Here is a 22,620-nt window from a genome sequence, read left to right as displayed (position 1 = left end):
TTTCATTTGAAAGTTTAGAGCTTACTGAAACGCACATCTCAGTTGCATCAAACGTTTAAAAACTTTTTTGAAACTCATCTGCTTGTCTTGACATCTCCCGCTTTATTGCAGTGACATTTCTCATGGGTTCAAAGCAATTAATTGGTCTTAACATAAATACCATACATACAGACTATAACTGGATTGAAACAAATAAAACATCAGCGAAAACAAAACTAATTTGAATGAATAAAGTTGGTCAGTCACAGAAAACATTTGCAAATTAAAAATCAGCAGCCAAAGGAGCCAGTATAAAAACTGATTTTATTCTGCACTTTTAACAGCAGAACAGAAAAAGGCAATATTAATATTTAACAAAAATAAACTTCAGAAACACAGACTTGAAGGCACACTTCAATGAAATATGGAGTTACCTTATGGAGTCGACAAGAATCACATGAGCAAAACACATTCTTACGGAACACAGTAAAAACTCATAATGGACGATTACGGTCAGTAATAACAATTGGATAGACACATGAGCCAACACTTACTGAGGTTAAACTGTTTCTCAATAGTTTCTTTTAAATACAACTATAGTAAAATGTTTGAGTACAAAACGTTGCCTGTATAATGTGTTCACAACCTGAAGCTGCACAGTCTATCAAAGGAAAAGCTGCTCACTGAATACTACACAATTACATAATTTTTAACGAAACAGCTTTTTTTTATTCAGTGCTGTGAGCAATATACGAATACATATACAAAATACATATGAATGAAATAGACTAAAATGAACCAGTTACATTAAAACCAGACTTAAACACATTTTAGCTGTTAGGGTGTGTGTATGTTTGTGTCCACTGTATATTGACCATATACAGTTTCTCAATTCTCACATTTTACATTAAACATAATTTTTGTTCTTTGGCTTAATCACTACGATAGACTGCATTGGTCTGTCGGAGCACAGAGCAAAATATAAAGATCTTATAAACAACCTTGGAAGGTTTACTGTCAGTACTATGTCTCACTGAGAGGATTACATTTATTTGAAATTGTATTTTATATCATTTTAACTAAATTATTTAAATTTTTAAATAAATTGATTGATTGAGATACTGTAAGCGCAGTATATCACACTGTAGATGGCATAGACACATAGATGTGAAATATTAGGAAAATAGAACTGGAATATAGTTGATGCTTAGCTTACTTTGAGAAATGCATGTTTTGATCTTGAGAAGGTTGTGCGTCTCTAACTCTCTAACTGTGACTATTAAAATGTATAGCTGTTAGGAGATCACTGTGATCCCAAAATGCTCTAGCATTGCTCGGTTTCTTCATAACAAATATATATTGTCAGTAGCAATGATTATCTTGTAGGCAGCATTACGCCTTAACAGTGCCAGGATTGTTTTGGGACATTAACATGAATGAGCAGAAACCTTTTTTATTCCCCAGAATATAGTGAAACTACTGTATTAAAAAGGTCAAGATTTCAATTTCAAGATGGCGGGCAGCTGGCTGTTTGGGTCACTTTCTTACTATGCCAATAATACAATTTTTGAATCGCTCATGCATCAAACACCACATATGTGGAACTTAAACTTCTAGAGAACTTGAGGTCTGCTCCTTGTTTGATTAAATTAACACTTGGGACTTTTCTGTTTGCCACTGCGTTTATGAAATTACATGTAGTACTATTTATTCATATCTTGCACTAGACTGTAATCTCTCTTATTCTATTTTAGCTTATTTTTATCTGCTATTTAATTTTACTTATTTATTTACTTATTTATGACTCAGACTACAGCACTTTGGATTGCCTCATTGAAAGGTGCTATACACATACACTAGCCTAAGATAGTTTTTATTTCTCTTTCTTGTCTGAGCTAATAGGACTGTTAGTGTTATCAGTTATTAGTAATGCTCAAGGTAGACCACAACAGTAAAGCCTAGTATTTGTTGAATATGTTCCAAGGAATGAAACCCGCAGACCAATCTGAAAAACACCAGTGGATGTACTTAACACAACTTTATAAACACTTTCAGTAGACAGTCTCGGTTTCTACACAAGTGTATGTATAGTACACAAAATATAATTAAAATAGAAAAAAAAAATGTTTATCCAACAATTTGATACTGCATATTGTTTCCTTAAATATTTAGGGTATAGCTTGTATTCAATTTGTCACAATTCAGCAATAGGGTTCATTTTTAGGGATGTTCTTTTTCTTACCACAATTTATTAAAGGAGTGTTCATGACAGGTTGTCTGAGGAATATACAGCATGTGGGCAAAACATCTAAATACAAACGCAGAAATTAAAACAAAATAAATTCGGAGAAATAAATACAATGTGACAAAAGCATTCAAACAAATGAAATGCTTGAGTGGATGTCCCCCCCCGAGCGTTTTTAGATATAATTTTTTATTAAATTTCCCTTCATAAGATCTCATCATCATTTTCAAGGTCTTTCTTTAGTTGTTCATGTTAATAACCGGGCATTTAGTTCGGCAATCTCTAGGTAGCTACATATAGTCAAAGTAGTAGTAAGTGCTAGCTAAGCTCTGCATCAGGAGTGTATAAAACAACTGTTTTGCATCAAATTAGGATCATCAATACATAAAATATGGAGTGAGTAACTTTTAAAATTGGTTAAAAAGACAATAGTATTCTATATTATGTATGTGTATGGCATTTGATTAGCATGGCACCCACTTATTTCCAGGTCATTTCTGACTAAAAAGAAAGATAGTGGATGATAACACAAAAACAAAACAAATCATGGAGTCATTTCTACTTGTAAAAACCCAGCTTAACCTTAAGCAGAGGCACAGTGTAGAGTGTTTGGTTTATTACTATTCAGCGCAATCTAATTAGCGTTCAAATTGTTGGGTGAAAGTTTGATGTTTTAGGACATAACAATCACAATTTATTGTGGTAATTTACGCATTGTTATGTCTGTTATTTTCTTTTCAAAACAGGATAAACAAATTAAAATGTATCTCAAAGTTTCAACAATGAAACCAGATTTCCACACTGCCTTTTCCCACCACCAGGTGGCACTCCAGGTACTGTGCAGGTTTACATGTGATGCAGAGGTGATAAAGAACTGGGATATGAAGTATAAAATAGCCATTTCCATTCAAATATCCTCTTTCAAATGCCATTTTCCACTCTACCTTTTCACAGATCTAATAAAGCTGGTTTAATGCAAATGCAGTACCAGGGTAGCAGTAATGGACTTCTACTGCCTTTTTTCATGAGCACATGTTTGCACTAAGAAATTATGATAATCTCAAAAGCTCTGCGATTAAGAATTGAGCGGAAAACAAAGGGCAGAGTGGGGGTCTGGTGTACTTTTAGTTAGTCTTGGGGCTGAAGCTGACAGCTGGCCAGTCATAGGTGTCTGGCAAGAAGGAGTCGTATTGGGTGTCCCACATAGTAGCCCGTACAAAACTATCCTTGTCCACAGGCTCGGGGTAGTGAAACGCCATGCCGTTAGAATAGACAAACTCCACCACCTATAGCAGAAAAAAAAGAAGGTTTAGCATTGACTAATACTGAGAGGTAAACACAAATAAAACACACAGATGCAAGTACTTTGCAGACAAATGGAAGATAAACTGACCAAACGTTAGTACAACCAAAGAGCTAACTAGCTTAAGGTTACAGCTTACTATGTTTGTCAGGCTGTGGTGGAACTGGGTCATGGTCATGGATTATGAAAATCAGATGATGATGATAGAGGAGGTTAAAGTTAGGCAGGACCAGGTAAGGTTTGGACTCACATTCACATGTTTATCAATATCAGAAATATTCAGCCAAGGTTGGGGCCTTTGGTATTGTCATTAAGAGAAATTGTCATTTTCAGGAGACTTGCCTTGACAGCCATCCGGACAGAGACCTCTCTGATGTTGGAGAGAGGAGGATAGAGTCTGCCTTCTTCGAGCTCTTTATCTGTAAGCTGCTCTGCAAGGGTCTGGAAAGGAGTATACAAACACTTTTAAGCTAAAGATGAAATTCTGGGGTCGAAAAAAAAAAAAAAAAGACATAAAAACTACTACTATTATTTGCTCCTTATACAGTTTGCCATCACACAAGTGTCAAGTAATAAATATAATATGTGCTTTTGAATAAGACAAAATAAGAATAACAAGATATAAGAAAAATAAGAAGCGTTAGATCAAGTGACAGAAATGACCAAACAACCACTACTCATATGTATATTACATACATGCAAATAACAGTGTCTTCTTCATGCAACATATTTCAATATTGAACAAGGAATGCTGGCAAGATATCATCTTGGGAAGACAGATAGAAAAAGTGCGAAGCAGGATCAGCCTTTTATAACCTATGTATCTGTTAGCTGTTAGTCTAGAGCGTATGCATACATGACAGAGTCAGCAAAGAAGTGCAGGATGGATTCGAGAAAAGGTAAAGATGAAAATCAGCAAGTTTAAAGAAGAGACTGAGAAATACTTAGTAATGACTTCAGACCTTAGCAGCCTCTAAGAATACGGTGTCACTGATATGTCTCACTCCACTCAGGATCACAGCCAAGGCCACACCTGAAATGCACATACAGTATGTTTTAAAACACACTGACTTCACTTTTTGCATTTTGTGTATTGTCAATAAGTCTCCCCATAGTGCAGACATTGTGCAAAGGCTAAGCTTTGGTTTCTTCTTGACCCTGTAAGTTATTATATAGTCATAGTTATATAGTTATATAGTCATCTTGTATGTCGAGGGAATCTGTACATAATCCATACTCTCTCATTAATATAAATTATGAATTTTCTATTCTATCTATTTTCTTTCACCTGGAAAGATGTAGGCGTTGTTTCCTTGTCCAGGAGTGATGACGCGGCCATCACTCAGAGTCACTGGACCGAATGGACTGCCACTGGCAAAAAGACATCTACCCTGTGGAACAAAGAAACAAAAAAGTAAAAGGGTGATGATAGGGGAAAAAGAAAGGATAATAACAAGGAGAGCGATTTGGCAGCATAGGAACTCTAAATTGCATTTCAGAGTTAGTAAAAAAGAAGCAAAGGACAAGGAAAGAAGAAAGAACTGTGTACATCAGTGAGTGTGTAGGCGTCCTCTGCTGTGCACTCTGCTTTATTGGTTGGGTTGCTGAGGGCAAAGATGATTGGTCGTTCGTTCAGGGTTCCCATGGCCTTGATGACATCATGGGTGAACAGACGTCCAGCTCCTGACACACCTGGAAGAAGAAAAGAGAAACTTAGATTTAATGATTGAATGAATAATAAATAGCCTAAATATAAAATATAGTTATTCAATTGGGATCGAATCTCCTGCTTGGATAAAATGAAACATATCATAACATATCATAAGAGCATTATGAATTAATTTGTTAATTTTAACGACTAAAACTTAAAAATGCATATTCCAAACTGTACTGCGAGGCTTCACAGTTACAAGAAATTTCAGTACAGAAAATAAGTTGTTCCTTACCAATGATAGCTGTGGGTCTGATGGTGTTGACAGCATCTAGGAAGCTCTGTACAGTACCTGGACTGTCATGGACAAATGCCTCTTGGTTAGAGTCGGTTTCCTGAGGTCTTCCCTGGTGGCAACAAAAACATCAATACAGAAGAAAACCTCTGTTCACCAATTATACAGTGAGCCAGGCAGTAAGCCACACAGGCATATGACATACAGTATGTTCTGGTTGTTGAGGTCTTTGTCAAACAGACTAACCTTTACTAGTAAGCCATGTTTATCGTACATCCAGATCTTATTTCTGGCCTCAGCTTGGGTCATCCCCTTCTCCATCATGGCCATGACAATCAGATTGGCAATACCAAGGGCAGCCTAAGGAGGAAATAATTGCACAAAGTTACATTTTCAAAGTACTTAGACAGTGTATCCTTAATACAACTTTAAACCTTATTTTCTAATAAGACAATGCCTACGATGCCTAAGAAAATCCACCTTTTCCCAAGAAAGGTTTTGGTCATTGTTGAGCACTGTTTCAATTATTTTAAGTTCTTGAAATGTTGGACTATCATGTCTTTGGTATTACCAGATGTGGTAAGTAGGGGCAGGGTGTGATTTGCAGGGGGGAGGGATGTGTGGGATTTCCCCCTTTCTGGTCTACATATCCCTGCCTATGCTGAATTAGGTTTATCCCCGTTGGGGACAAAATGTATCCCCACACCCTTAAAGTGATGAATTCTACTTCACCAATAGACCATATGTTATATACCTAAAATAGACGTAATTTCAACTTTCAAGTTAAGCGCTGTAACGTGAACAGATGCGATAGAAGGATAAAATCCAAGCGGAAGTTGGTAGTTGAGTTTAGCCGCCAATAAGTGACTGTGAGCCGGGTACAGGCACCGCCAGATGACGGTCCTTTCAGGGGCCACGGAAGTTGAATTTTGCCGAGAAAAGGTGAGCGTCATGTGGCGGCGACGGAAGTTAAGTTTAGGCACCCAGACGTATAGTTAGGTTTAGGAAAAAGATTGTGGTTAAAACACTACCGAGGAACGAACAAGCGTTTCCTGGATGAAAGTATTTTGTCTTCGCCGCAAAGTGAACTCCACTCCCCGGCTTGAAAGCGTTGTGTTTTACGTTGACACATTCTATTTCATTTTGAGATTATTTTCAAATGGATAGTGAAGTTCATAAATAAGCGCTTTGGCATGCCTGGCCGAGTGGCTCTATCCATGGTATTGGAAGGGGGGTTATTTCTTGCATGTTTTGCTTTGTTGTGCATGATCAAAAAACATCCAAATTATTTTGATATATGGAAACATTGGAGAGAGAAAAAAAAAAATAACCTAACCGAAAAGAACTTAATTTGATTAATGGATAAATATTATTTTACCTCTCCAGCTCCCAGAAAAAGCACCCGATGTTCAGTGATGGGTTTGCCAATGGCTCTCTGGGCTGCTAACAGACCAGCAAGGGCTACAGATGCAGTGCCTGGAAACATGCAGAAGAGCCCAACAGTAAACAACAACATCTCTGCCTTAAAGAGAACAGATCAATTACCATTTGTTTAAATGTAGGAGGGTTCAATTAGTGATGTTTTTCAAGTTATGTTGTGCTTGTTGTTCAGCCTTTTGGATTTGATGAAATGAAAAGAAACCAACTGTTGGCTTTAAGGTAGAAAATAAAGACTAATAATTTGCAGTGATGGGCTGAAACAAGCAATGGTTCTTTAACACCAACGGAACTGTACTAAATTCAGTTGTTGCTTTTCATTGAATGGGTAAACTTTATGGCACTATGACAACAAGTACAAATCCCAAGTGTTGTGTGAAGGGTTATTTGTGAACCTTGGATATCATCGTTGAAGGTGCAGTACTTCTCCCTGTACTTTCTAAGGAAGCGGAAGGCATTGTGGTTCCCAAAGTCCTCAAATTGGATCAGTGTGTCCTGCCCGTATTTGTCCACCACAGCTTCCATGAACTCATCAATCAGATCATCGTAGGCTTGAGACTGATCTCGCTCCTGGTACAGCCCCATGTACAGCGGATCCCTGAGGAGAGTCTGATTGGCAAGGGCAAACACATGAAGGATGATGAGGTGTACACATACATGCATACAGTATAGAGAAATATACACACAACTTTCTTACCTCATTGTTTGTGCCAACATCTATCACCACAGGCAGACAACTTTCAGGTCTAATGCCGGCACATGCAGTGTACAGGCAAAGTTTTCCGACAGGGATGCCCATTCCATAAACACCCAGATCCCCTAATCCTAAAATACGTTCTCCATCAGTTACTACTACTGCCTACAGAGGAGGGGGAAAATAAGTACATTAGTCAGCAAAACTGCAGATTAACATTTTACAAGCAAAATACAAGCAAGGTAAAAAAAACGTTCCCTAAATTTTACTGTGATAATTATAACTCTGATTTCCATCTATTCATAGTGACGATCTCCATATGAGTTTCTTTTGTTTTCTTTTTTTCTTCACTATTTCTATTTATTTCTGTCTGTGGGTTTAAGAGCGATGAACCTCCCTAGGAGTCTCTTTTACACTGTAATATAGATATTAGCTTAAGTGGTGTACTGTGAGGGGATATTCAGGTACTCACTGCAACATCAGTCTCTGGCCAGTTGTCCAGGATGGAACGGATGTGTCCTTTGTCCAGAATGGAGATGAACAAACCTCTTGTGAGAGAAACATGATGATGAGTTGACTACTTTAACCATCACTGTACGATTCAATTTACTACAAAACAGTGAGACAAAGGATATCTCCAGTACAATAACATCTTTTACATTATTTTAGTCAAGGTGTTGACACAAATTTAACACCCGTTCACCTTTTTAAGAATATCAACAGCTCCAGTAAAAGCCTATATTAGGATGGATTTTGTGCACATCAGGCCTAAAGCAGTGTAGACTATAGGCTTTAAGTTCAATTTTCTTCTACTCAGTCTTAATTCCTGAGAGTGCAACAATGTGTGTTGAGGACCACAATGGAAATAAGTCTTGGACTTTATTGTGTTTTTATCTTCAATTGTATTTGATGTCCTTTTATCATATGTAAGGCACTCTCTTACAATTAAATAAATCAAATTAAACCAAACAGGCACAGTATGTCTGTAAACAAAGTAAAACCTACATTAAAGGCTCAGTCAGCCAGCTTTACTGCATGCTTACTTGGGTCTTCTAAAGATGTGTCCATATTGTGTGCAGGCCAATCCTACAGTGGGAGTGTAGACAATTGGCATCAATTCCTCTATGTCTTCCATCAACACCCTATAGAAAAGCTTCTCATTCCTTTCCTGGATACCCATCAAGTAGATGTACCTGTATGGAAAAGGAAGAAAAATGAGGAAAGAGAGAGGAAAAGTTAAACCATATAGAGGGGAATATTTCAGATAAACATATGATTACTAACGAATGCCTCAAAGCATACTGTGTGCGTACTTTCCAGGTGCTTTAAGCAAAATGTGTCCTTACTTCTGTAGGGGATCAGTCATCTTCTTTAGATTATTCTGAAAGCGCATGGCCTGAATGTCCTGAGTCTCCACTTTGGGAGGCAACAGACCATGTATTCCTAAAATCTGTCGCTCCGGTAGAGAGAAGGCCATGCCCTGGGGAAAAACAAAGAAAGAGAGAGGAGTGAGGTGGGAGACTAAGAGAATGTAGGTATCCAACTTATGTCAACTACTCATTTAGTTAGAGAACAACTTTAATACTTAAGAGTTCAACAGGTTTTAAAACATGAAAATATTTACGTTTTAAAATAGTGTACTGTGGTTGTGCAAATATGTAAAGTATGTCATGTTTTCACACTAACATTTTCAACTCTGAACTTCTGAACTCTTCTCGCAAAGAGACAAGTGTACTTTTCTAGTATTTCTAATTAAGACTTCTGTTAAGTCCACATATATAATTCAATTCAACTTTATTTCAGACACATGGGTCCATATCAGTACAAAAACATGCAAAACAACAACACGGACAAGACAAAAAGATTGAATTTCATCAGATCTAAGTGATTAAAACACATTTGTTCAAATGTGTACCTTGTGTCACTCTGTGTGGGGTCAGCCAAAGCCACAATAATAAATATTTTTGAACAAATATTTTTGTTAAGCGACTCATAAATAATATAATAAACAATAATAAAATGTCTCAAAACAGCATGAAAGGTGGGAACATTGATAGTCACAAACATATGACTAGCACTAGTCCACTGGCCACTCACCAGACTTTTGAGACTGGGCTAACCTATTGACTCTTAAAAGGAAAAGGCAAGACAAAAAGACAGCTGAGTGAAAGGGGCAGACCAGCTGAAAGGAAGGAAAAGAGGTAAGAGAGGGAGTAGCCTCAAATAAGCCAATAAGGAGGCGTAGCGGCAAAAACACCCCCTGTATAAAAAAAGAGGATGGGGAGGAGGGACACAACGTGTCTTCGTGATCCTGCAGTTTATGTTGGTTTACCAACCCATCTCTGAATATGGGCTTAACACATGGAAGCCATAATGTCTGGGGCTGGGGAAGGGGTTAAATATTCTGAGAGTGATGAATGCTGGGGGCTCCCCTAGCAAAATCCTGAGTCATGCTGATGGAGCATTTCACTTCACACAGCTCTGGGACTCCTTCCTGTTAACATAATGCAACATGCTGCAAACCTCTCATATCTAGCTTTAGTTTTTCTCCTTTTACCTGGAACTGAATGTTTAAACGTCTCTTTGTTTGTTCAAATTGCTTTTAAGCATTTATTTTGTTTATTTTGCGAGGGCTCAAAAATATATGTATCTCTATAGCCTATAATTTTTCGGTTGAAGTGAACTGAAACAAATTGTATTGTATAACAATCACAATCTTGCTGACAGTGTAATGTAATAAACAATGCATTTCTACAACACTAAGACCTTTACTGTTCAGTAATAACCCTCATCATACACACACACACACACACACACACACACACACTCACTACAATGTGCAGTGGGCTACATGATCCCTGAGAATGTGAACAGAAATTGAATCCACTATTTCTCTCACACTCTCACACACACACACACACACACACACACACACACACACACACACACACACACACACACACACACACACACACACACACACACACACACACACACACACACACACACACACAAACTAAGGAAATAGTCTGAACACCACTGAATAAAGTTCCCTACCTCTTCCTCAAAACCACTCAGAGATGATTTATCAGACTTTAGGAACCCCACCAAGTCATCTGCATACTTGAAAAGTGTGGAGACTGAAGCTCGACACTCGTTCGAATACAGCGTGTCAATATTGGAGACAAAACACAGCCCTGTGGGGCCCCCGTATTTATAGATTTAGGGAAGGAAACAGCTGTGTTAAATCTAACCTGCTGGATTCGCTTCAAAAGAAAATCATTAATCCACAAAATAAGCCTATAATTAACCCCAAACTCCATCAGCTTGCCCACCAGCAGATGGCTGTGCTCAATAGTGTTAGAAGTACTGATAAAATCAACAAATACAATCTTCACCAAGCTGTTGGGTTGTTCAAGATGTTCATATAAACTGTTGGTCATTGTCAGCAATGCATCCTCAACCCCCTGCTATGGCTGTAAGGGTGTCACAATTTCGAATTTAATTTGAAATCGACCGAAATTAAGTCACAATCTCGAACTTCAAAAATAAAAAATGGAAATGTTGATGCTGCCACGCCCCCTTGTCACATCCGGTCGGCTTGTCAAGCGAAAAAAAAAAAACTCCTCTAACTTAGCTAGAGTCAGTCAAAAGATAGCATGGCAACTGCAACTGCAGGAGACACATCGACAGAACTTGAACCCCATCCTCTTTCAGTGAACTCGCCAATGTGGAAGTATTTTGGATTTGCAGCAGTGACAGCACCGTTTGGCTTAGTTATCAATGTCGTTAGCATTGTGGCTAACACTTTTGTTACTTTATTTTTTGACAAATTGTTTTGGCTCTTCTTTCTAACATGATGTCATTGTGCTAACCGAGCACCGTTAGCCTTTACAGCAGAGCCACTTCAATAAACTTGTTAGATAATGTTTCATTACAGAGTTCTCTGTTGATTTGTGTTGCTGTGTGCTCGTGGTGGGAAATTAATGTAAACAGAGAGCGGCGTGTCGGAAATGCAACGTGCTGTGACGTAGGTCCCCTTCAAGGCCAGGCTTAGCGCCCTTTATATAGAGAGTGTGGCCAACTAGGGAATCGAATGTTCTGAGCTATCGCGTTATGCGATTGGTTCCGAGGTGGTCACATGTTTCGTGGGCTCCATGTTTGATACCAACATTCATCTGATTCCCATTGACATAGTGCAGGGAATAGTGGAAAAATGTAATAAATTATTAAAAAAATGACCTAAATCACTGAAAAATGCCCAACTGTTGCGCGTTTGGCTGCAATGAAAGACAGGGAAGCGTCCCCCTGTGAACCAAAAAGGTGAAAAGTATGGGAGCTGTTCATTATTGTGTGAGGTAAATGTCAATTTCTCTCTTCGATATATCAACTTACATAGGACAAATGTAGTAATACCATCATTAATGTGTACCATGCTGTCAAAAAAGTTCTAACACTGCTTTAGAAATGAATAAAGTTTGAAGTTAGCCATGCCTTATGCTAGCGTTAGCGTTAGCTTGTGATCTTGCTATAGTCATATGGCTTTTGGTCTCGACCGAGTCCAGGTGTCTTTATTATGTTCATAATAATATTGGAGGGAAAGTGAAACACAGCTTGGATGGGGATGTTGTTCGGCTTTTCACAAGTTTAGACAGCTAGCTAACGCTACGCCGATGTTTGCTAACGTTAGTGCAACAGCGTTAGCCTAGCCTGCTAGGTAAATATTACGACTGCCTTCGGAGTTTCCTATATCTGCGTCCACATTGTCAACATAAGACCTGTGGCGTTAGTGCTCCTTTTGTACCATAATTTATTGAATGAAATATTGAGCTTCGCTCCTCTGAGATGGGTGGGTTTGTGTTACGTTACACACAAAGCTAGCTATAGTTAGCCTGTATGCTAGCGGACATTACAATGACACCCCTATCTGGCTGGTACACAAACGGATAAGAATCCAAGAATGGTGAGACTTGAGTGGGGAGTTGTTTTAACACTATCTTCTCAAAGCACTTCATATGTACTGAGGTTAGGCCAACAGGTCACAGGTCATTCATCTCTTTAGGCCTATTGTTTTTGGGCACAGGTACAATTAGAGACCGCTTCCACAGGTCAGGGACTGCCCCTGTTTCCAGTGAGCGTTGAAACAGCCTTTGGAAAGGAAATACTAGTGAATCAACACATGACCACAAGACCTAACAGCTAATGCCATCTGGACCCTGAGATTTGTGTAGGTTGGAATGTTTATATTTAGCACAACATGTGTAGTAAAGGCTACATTTAGCATAGCCTGCACAGAGTGAGACCCTGTCACTTCAAGCAGTTACAGTCTCATGTTTCAAATGTCATTTGTAGCTTTCAGAAGCTGGAAAAAGAAGACAAGAAACCCCTGCCAGCCAAACAATTTACAGCATGAATGTCAAATGCAAGACACCAAACAATGTGGTATATATATTTGTATTGGGTAGTAAATATACATTACAGAGCAACTTACAGCAGCTGAAAAGTTGTTTAAAAGTTACAAGCCTTTGCAGTGCAGAAAAAAAAACTGGCCAAAGTGAGATGGTTTTGGCCCCGATTTAACATGTCTGACCACACCTAGCATCACTCTTGGGTGTGGATTACAGTGCAACGGCTTTTTATTAAGAGTGATGCTGGGTGTGGTCAGGTGTGTGCTTTTCATCTGAGATTTTGGAAGCAATTTAGCACTTTACTAGAAGTCTAGAAAGCAAAGGGTTCAGAAAAATATCATGTTAGGTTAAATATCAATAATGATGTCCTTAGTTAGGAAACTATTTAGAAATTGGAACATTTGATTTCAGTTTTATTCACTTATATTTGTTGTCCTGGTTCCAGTATTTAAAAAATTCAAAAACAAGTACAGCGGCTTTGGATTGATAAAAATGACATGATAAATTTTTTTAGCTTCCTAAATGCCTGAGAACCATCCCCTTAAGGTCTCAATTTAAAGCAAGTGTTAGAAGCTAGGACAAGTCAATTAGCAGAGGAAAATTAAAAGCAACCACCAGACAAGTGCTGGAAAAAGTTTTTCTAGTTTTTCAGCAAAAGCAATCAGTTACTTTGTATTTCGTGGTTGTTACATATTCTACTTCTTGGAGAAACATCACGCTTTGAAGATCATTTGAGTATCAGAGGATTGAAAGACTGAAAAAAAAAGACTTGGATAAGGGACCTTAAAATTAAAGGAAGAGATATAAGAAAAACTAACCATTGTTAACAAAAGGAGAAGGTTTTCTTAAGTAGAAACAAATATACACACACATACATACATACATACATACATATATTTACACAGTGCCTTGCGAAAGTATTCGGCCCCCTTGAACTTTTCGACCTTTTGCCACATTTCAGGCTTTAAATATAAAAATATAAAACTGTAATTTTTTGTGAAGAATCAACAACAAATGGGACACAATCATGAAGTGGAACGAAATTTATTGGATATTTGAAACCTTTTTAACAAATAAAAAACTGAAAAATTGGGCGTGCAAAATTATTCAGCCCCTTTACTTTCAGTGCAGCAAACTCTCTCCAGAAGTTCAGTGAGGATCTCTGAATGATCCAATGTTGACCTAAATGACTAATGATGATAAATAGAATCCACCGCTGTGTAATTAAGTCTCCGTATAAATGCACCTGCTCTGTGATAGTCTCAGAGGTCCGTTTAAAGCGCAGAGAGCATCATGAAGAACAAGGAACACACCAGGCAGGTCTGAGATACTGTTGTGGAGAAGTTTAAAGCCGGATTTGGATAAAAAAAGATTTCCCTAGCTTTAAACATCCCAAGGAGCACTGTGCAAGCGATAATATTGAAATGGAAGGAGTATCAGACCACTGCAAATCTACGAAGACCCAGCCGTCCCTCTAAACTTTCAGCTCATACAAGGAGAAGACTGATCAGAGATGCAGCCAAGGTGGGAGACTCTGTCCATAGGACAACAATCAGTCATATACTGCACAAATCTGGCCTTTATGGAAGAATGGCAAGAAGAAAGCCATTTCTTAAAGATATCCATAAAAAGTGTTGTTTAAAGTTTGCTACAAGCCACCTGGGAGACACACCAAACATGTGGAAGAAGGTGCTCTGGTCAGATGAAACCAAAATCGAACTTTTTGGCAACAATGCAAAACGTTATGTTTGGCGTAAAAGCAACACACCATCCCCACTGTCAAACATGGTGGTGGCAGCATCATGGTTTGGGCCTGCTTTTCTTCAGCAGAGACAGGGAAGATGGTTTAAATTGATGGGAAGATGGATGGAGCAAAATACAGGACCATTCTGGAAGAAAACCTGATGGAGTCTGCAAAAGACCTGAGACTGGGACGGAGATTTGTCTTCCAACAAGACAATGATCCAAAACATAAAGCAAAATCTACAATGGAGTGGTTCACAAATAAACATATCCAGGTGTTAGAATGGCCAAGTCAAAGTCCAGACCTGAATCCAATCGAGAATCTGTGGAAAGAACTGAAAACTGATGTTCACAAACACTCTCCATCCAACCTCACTGAGCTCGACCTGTTTTGAAAGGAGGAATGGGCAAAAATTTCAGTGTCTCGATGTGCAAAACTGATAGAGACATACCCCAAACGACTTACAGCTGTAATCGCAGCAAAAGGTGGCGCTACAAAGTATTAACTTAAGGGGGCTGAATAATTTTGCACGCCCAATTTTTCAGTTTTTTATTTGTTAAAAAGGTTTGAAATATCCAATAAATTTCGTTCCACTTCATGATTGTGTCCCACTTGTTGATTCTTCACAAAAAAGTACAGTTTTATATCTTTGTTTGAAGCCTGAAATGTGGCAAAAGGTCAAAGTTCAAGGGGGCCGAATACTTTCGCAAGGCACTGTATGTATGTATGTACAGACCCTTTCCAAAAAATTAGAATATCATGGAAAAGTTTATTTATTTCCATAATTCCATTCAAAACGTTAAACTTCCATAGATTATAGATTCAGGGCCCACAACTTAAACGATTTCAAGTATTTAGTTGTTTATTTGTACATAATTTGGGCTTCCAGCTCATAAAACCCACGAAAACAGGATTTCAAAAAATTAGAATACTGTGAAGAAATCACCATTTACTTCTCAGTTTTTGCAGAAAAAAAAAAAATTAGGATCACATCAAATCAATCAAAATATGGTACTTTCCAAACGATACGTCAATCTTCAATACTTGGTAGGGAATCCCTTTGCCTTAATCACTGCCTCGATGCGCCGTGGCATTGAGGCAATCAGCCTGTGGCATTGCCTGGGAGTTATGGAAGCCCAGATTTCCTTGATGGTTGCTGTCAGCTCTTCTTTGTTTTTGGGTCTGGTGCCCCTCATTTTCCTCTTGATAATACCCCATAGATTATCAATGGGGTTTAGGTCCGGCGAGTTGGCTGGCCAGTCAAGCACTGTGATAGCATGGGCATCAAACCAGGTTTTGGTGCTTCTGGCAGTATGGGCAGGGGCCAGGTCCTGCTGGAAGATGAAATCTGCATCTCCATACAGATCCTCAGCAGAAGGAATCATGAAGTCCTCTAAAACTTTATGGTAGACTGATGCAGTGACCTTGGATTTAAGAAAGCAGAGTTTACCAACACCTGCACTGGACATTGCACCCCAAATCATGACTGACTGTGGATATTTCACACTGGACCTCAAGCAGCTTGGGTTCTGTTCCTCACCCGTCTTCCTCCAAACCCTTGGACTTTGATTCCCGAATGAAAGGCACACTTTACTTTCATCGGAAAAGAGGACCTTGGACCACTGGCCAACAGTCCAGTCCTTCTTATGGTGATTTTTTCACAGTATTCTAATTTTTTGAAATCCTGTTTTCGTGGGTTTTATGAGCTGGAAGCCCAAATTATGTACAAATAAACAACTAAATACTTGAAATCGTTTAAGTTGTGGGCCCTGAATCTATAATCTATGGAAGTTTAACGTTTTGAATGGAATTATGGAAATAAATAAACTTTCTAATTTTTTGGAAAGGGTCTGTATATATGTATAATATATATAATTTGAGTTTATGCTCCAGTTATGATTTGCAGTACATTTGTGATATTTATTTATCCAACATAAAGAATATTATGAAATTCTGAAATGCATTAAAATTATTTTCCACTCCGACACACAAAAAGTTTTGTCTACTTTACATATTTGGCATGATCTAGCAGAAACGGACTGACATTATGCAAGACATGTTAATAAAGCCATCTGTTTATCCACTATCTCTTTTTCAATTACACACACACACACACACAGATCCACTCACTTTGTTGGTGCGAGGGCTGAGCATGAGGGGCTTGCCCTTCTCTTTGGTGTGTGCCCATCTGCAAACAGAGACACAGGGCCTCAGGGACCAGGTTGTCCTCAAACTGGACAACATGGTAGGCAACCACTGGTCTGTAAGGTCCACTGGTGGAAAGCTGCTAAGAAAGGAAAGAATAACAAATTGAACAAAATGACATGATCTTTGTCTTCCTGCTTGGTGAAATTACTGTACAATTGATTTGCAAAAGTTGGCTGTAGTAAGAAGCTGTTCTAGGGTGCTGAATATTACTAGAATGTCTTTGTGCAAAAACATTTATATTCAGTAGTTTGTATTACCATAGGACCATTAGCTAATGATTATTTTCATAGTTGATTATTGATTAGTTGTTTGGTCTATGAGATGTCACAAAATACTGAAAGATTTTGATTAGTGTTTCCCAAAACCCAAGGTAACGTGCTCAAATATCTTGTTTTGTCTACAACTCAATATACAGTTTACTGTCAGAGAGACTAGAAAATATTCACATTTAAGAAGCTGGAATCAGATAATTTTTATTTATTTTTTCCACAGAAGATGACTCAAACCGATTAATTGATTATCAAAATAGCTGGTGATTTATTTAATAGTTGACAACTAATCAATTTGATGCTCTATTGGCTTCCCACAACATTAAAAGACTACAGTATAAAAATCCAGTCAATTTGAATGTTTATGGTGAGAATGCATGGCATGATTCTTTGGTGTCAAAGGGTTGTTAAAATGTATTGTTTTAAGGTTAAGCTATTCTTGTTTCTTTCTTACAGTTGAGACCTGAAGTGCACCGCTGCCACAACCTTTGAACATTTGACATCATCAGACCCTTATCGTACCTTAGTACAGTATGACAGTAAGCTGTCAGCAGTGAAGACTGTCGGCTTACTGACACACACACTTAATCACAGAAGTCTACAAATGCACTTGGTGTGCACGGACAGTCTAACACTCGAGGATTACAAATGCTGACAGCAGTGGCTAGTCATTAATCTGGATGTGGACAGAAGAGATTTAGACCATGATCTGAGAAACAAAGCTTTGGAAGATTGTCATAATCCTTTTCACAATGAGCTCCACATAAAGACAGAGAACAAGGAAATCATGGTGACATCGGTCGACAGTTAGGGAAAATACAGGACAGGCAGATTAACATGTATCATAGGTTGGGACACCAACTAACAATCACACAAATTATATGTGTCATCTGCAGGGCATACCTATAGGCTAAATTATTTCTACAATTTTTAGGAGTTAAGATGTTAAAACAAGCTTATAAATAAATACGCAAAACAGTATCTGATGGCAGAATGTCCTAAAATGATGCCACACTGACAACAATTGCTGCATACTCACTTTACTCAAGGGCCCCTGGCTTACTTTTAGCTGCTGTTGCTGGCTGGAATAGTAGTCATTGTAAGAGCTATTATGTCATGCATGTGACCTCTGATTCGCAACTATATTGTGTTGGGCATTTGTTGTGGTGGATGCAGAATGAGGCCAGTTAAAGCTATGCTGATGTACCTTTCTAAATTATAGACAATTAAGCAGCTTCCCCCTCGTGATAATTATTGCAGGAAAAGGTCAGCCCTCGACTATGAACCCAGAAAGTAAATGTTGGCTTCCCACCAAACGTTCAGAGCTAACAGACTGAAAGAACAACCTTAAAGGAACACGCCGACTTATTGTGAATTTAGCTTATTCACCGTAACCCCCAGAGTAAGACAAGTTGATACATACCCTTCTCATCTCCGTGCGTGCTGTAACGCTGCCTGACGGTTGCAGCGTTAGCTTAGCCAAGCACAGATCCTGCAGGTAACTGGTTCCAACTAGCCTACTGCTCCCAATTGTGACAAAAGTGACTAAATAACACCAACATGTTCCTATTTACATGTTGTGATTTGTATAGTCACAGCGTGTACAAAAAACAACGTAACATAAGACACAGCTGTCTTCTGACAGTAAACAAACCGGGAACTATATTCTCAGATAGGCTTGCTGCGAGCATATCACTCCGCCCAAGTACTATATTCTTCCGCCTGAGAATATAGTTCCCGGTTTGTTTACAGTTAGAAGACGACTGTGTCTCATGTTACGTTGTTTTTTGTACACGCTGTGACTCTATAAATCACAACACGTAAATAGGAACATGTTGGCGTTATTTTGTCACTTATTCGGAGCAGTAGGATTGCTGGAACCATTCACCTGCATGTTCTGTGCTGGCCTGATGCAGCTGGAGCCGTCAGACAGCATTACAACACGCACGGAGATGAGAAGGGTATGTATCGACTTGTCTAACTCTGGGGGTTACGGTGAATAAGCTAAATTCCCAACAAGTCGGCGTGTTCCTTTAAATTGCCACACACATATACTATAGATATAATGCTATCTTGTGATATAAATGTGAATGCCAATAAGGGCAGATTGCTCAAACATCCCCATATTACCAAGATAGCAAAGCAGACCACAAAGGAAATGTAGCCAGAATAATTTCTCAATCCAACTGTTATACACTCTTATTTCTGCTCTGGTTGTGGTTTTGCATCATTCTATTATCCAACCTAAATGCCTTTTCGCCTTCCTTAATGTCAAGACCTGACCCAGAGGAAATGCAACTGGACCTGTAAGCAAGTTATGTGGCGAACAGCAACGTGAGCATTATCGCATGGAGTTTCTATTTTAGTTCCGTGTAGTTTAGTGGCCGAGACTAGCAGAATGCTAAAAGAAGTAGCATTTTGCTTTGATTGAAATACAAGATATATGAGAAAATGACATTACTTTAAACCTATAGGCCGATTACACAGGGAAAAAGGCTTGAGAGCCAACTCCTTTGAATGATTTCGTGGCCTGGAACAGCATGCAGCTGAGCTCAGGTGGCAAAAGAACAGACCTAGGGCCAGTTAATTCAACAAACAGCACTGATCTGTGCTGTCAACATTTTTCTGCCCTCCTCCATTTCTTTACTACACTATTCTTGCTACTTTATCAATAACCGCCCTCATTTAAAACTACAATACCATATAAATGGAGATAAGATACACAAATATATTCTAGTATTCAAAAAGTATTCAAACAAGATGCCACTCACATGCTACATCAAATAGTGCTTGCAACAGTTATGTTGTATGCCAATACCAACCAATGAATCACACTATGCTGGTTTACTTTTGATGTGCAACTACAACAGTTTATAAATTACCACTGGCCTTTAATAACTCGTCAACAATGGGTGTGATTGACCATTTGCGTATGTGTTGTTGAAGAACAGATTCAGAGGCACACTGTGGTGTGATCACCTCTCAAAATATCTGATAAAAGAAGTTACAAGCATAGCCAGCTGGCAGAGCCTTGGCTTACAGCTTCATATGCTGGAAACATTGCCTTGAAAAAAGAAGCCTCAAAGCCAGGGTCAAAGTGGCAGACTGTATGCAGCACAAACAATCAAGAGCCATTTTAATGCTCTTGTTTATTTGATAATCAGGAGGGAAAAAGCCTTGATGCAGCCTCTGTGAATTCCAGTGTTGTACACTGTACAAGAATATTTTCTGGTTATTCCCACACCTGATGAGGTCAGTATTTGATACAGTGGAGATACTGAATCCTTTTCCCATTTAATTTCCTTCCAAACTTCATCAGCATGCCCGAGCCAGCTTTGTATCAGTGTTTGAACAACTAGTGTGGATGCACGACTTGGACACTTTCCACAACAAGTTTGTAACTGTAACTGTTTAAGCAAATAGCTCATAAAAGCAGGCATGCAACCCACCTAGAAATGTGCAATTAGATTTCTTCAATGCTAATCAAAATTATAGTGAACTGGATATTCAATGCTTGTGCTGAGATCTCCACACAAATACATCTTGCCAAGTATGGAAATTGACCCATCTAAGTACCAGTCACAAGTACCACATGACCACATACCACACCAACATGACACAATCTATGCACAGAAATAATGCACTTATGATAGTAGTATTTATTTACTGTATTTTAACTTATTAGGTATAGAAGATATTTGAGGAAATGTGTGGTGTTATGTTTGTCTTGAAGCTGCTGTGGCACTGTACTGTCCTGTAAAGAATTAATAAAGTATCTATCTATCTATCTATCTATCCAGACTATTAAGTCTTACATTACTGCGTTTGGAAAGCACTCAATATAGAAATAATTTGTGCAAACAATTGTATTGACTGAAGTAAAGTTAGTCATAATAATAAAAGGTTTCATTCCGGAAATGACTTACAACAGAAAGCCAGTGCTCTCCTATGCACACTATGCAACAAGCAATCAATGACACCTACACACATGCTTTCAAGTGTAAACTTTAACATTTTTTACCAGAATCACAGTACACTGGTATAAAACAAAAGCAATATAAGAGTATTGGTTATATTTATGTTACATATTACCTCAAACTGCAGACAAACAAACATACATTAATTCGTTATTGCACAGCTGGGTGTGGCTTTACTGATATAGTTTTTATTCTCCCTCTCTCTGACACACACATACTTGTCCATTGAATATCAAAGACCATCTAACTGTAGCAGTTAGATATGGAAAAACTGACATCAAATGACATTTCAACTAATTATTTAGTGAAGAAACTGTTTGAGATTGTTATTAATATGCTGTTATGCTGCATACTAACATATGCAGTAAATGTAATAACCACAGTAGGGACAGTAAAACATATGGTCACATCAGTTATGTCTTGGCGTAGCTAGCTAGCTCTCATACTGCATAATGCATAGCTAGCTGATCAAATTAAAGACAACTGTTTATACTTCCATCTTCTGTTTGGCGATGGAAGAGGAGGGCAAAGCAACAACTAGGCCTGCCTTTACATAGAAAAATCCGATGTCAAAATAACAGTAACTTCAACTTGTTGTTAGTGGTAAGCTTGCCTGATTAGTTAGTCAAGAAACCTCCACCACAAACATACATAATAATAATTAAATAATAAATGCAGCTAACAACTGTTACTGCACAAGCTAAGAAGCTAACTGCTAGCTTAGAAATAAACGGACCAGGCAAGCTGTATCGTAATTTGAGCACATTTCAGCGAACGGGTCAACGACAGAAATGCCCACAATCCCAATGTCTGTAAAAGTGAAACAGTAGCTACTACAACCAACGCGAAACAGATAGCCCGATGATTATTTACATGCTGTCATTCATTCTGATCACCCGCTCACTAACGTTAACGTAATTCTTGGCACAAAAACGGGAAGTTCAGACTTCTTTTTTCAGAGAATAAGACTCGGCTTACCTGCTCTTAAATAGTAAAATACTGCGGTCACTTCCGTTGGACAGATTACTACTTTTTATAAAGCATACTTCTCCTGGAGCTCGCTGTATAACTGCTATTATTTGACCGCTTGGTCTGTCCTTCTACTGCAGCCACAGATCCAGCAGAGTGGAGGAAGGATCGATCGCAGCGTAGAAGAACTTGGCCCCTCATCCAATCACATGTTGGGATTTCCTTCTTGGTTACCGTAAAGACGGCAACAAGCGCAATATTTTTAGAGAGCTTTCACTGTCGTAGGAACTGATCACAGGTTCCAGATTTCATTCAAGTGTGTTTTTATGATTTGTTCTTGTTCTTGTTGTTGTCGTAAAAGATCTGCTTAATGTTTTTTTCTGCCTTTTTTTTTATTCTGGTACTGAGAGCAACAGCAATTCACAGTTTCTATGGTTGAAA

The 22,620-nt window shown here is 38.5% G+C and overlaps 1 protein-coding gene across 2 annotated transcripts; it reads right to left on the bottom strand.

Annotated features, from left to right (window-relative positions):
* Window positions 1-284: 284 nt before the first annotated feature.
* On the bottom strand, window positions 285-22,368 carry me2 (malic enzyme 2, NAD(+)-dependent, mitochondrial). Of its 2 annotated transcripts, none has more exons than XM_028578161.1 (15): window positions 22,189-22,368; window positions 16,887-17,043; window positions 8,951-9,084; window positions 8,648-8,797; window positions 8,077-8,152; window positions 7,608-7,769; window positions 7,306-7,519; window positions 6,852-6,949; window positions 5,720-5,833; window positions 5,474-5,585; window positions 5,077-5,219; window positions 4,816-4,918; window positions 4,490-4,560; window positions 3,870-3,968; window positions 285-3,510 (listed from the first exon to the last, which is right to left on the bottom strand). In XM_028578161.1, the coding sequence occupies exons 2-15, from the start codon at window positions 16,998-17,000 to the stop codon at window positions 3,349-3,351; spliced, it is 1,752 nt and encodes a 583-aa protein (XP_028433962.1). In that variant the 5' UTR covers window positions 17,001-17,043; window positions 22,189-22,368; the 3' UTR covers window positions 285-3,348. The 2 variants fall into 2 exon arrangements, with proteins under 2 accessions (XP_028433962.1, XP_028433963.1); XM_028578162.1 differs by having other exon boundaries at window positions 16,887-17,040.
* Between the last annotated feature and the right edge of the window lie 252 nt (window positions 22,369-22,620).

This window comes from Perca flavescens, chromosome 5, assembly GCF_004354835.1.
Source record: "Perca flavescens isolate YP-PL-M2 chromosome 5, PFLA_1.0, whole genome shotgun sequence".
NCBI lineage: Eukaryota > Metazoa > Chordata > Actinopteri > Perciformes > Percidae > Perca > Perca flavescens.
Note: the sequence above shows the minus strand (reverse complement) of the source record. Positions and strands in the feature narration are given on the sequence as shown.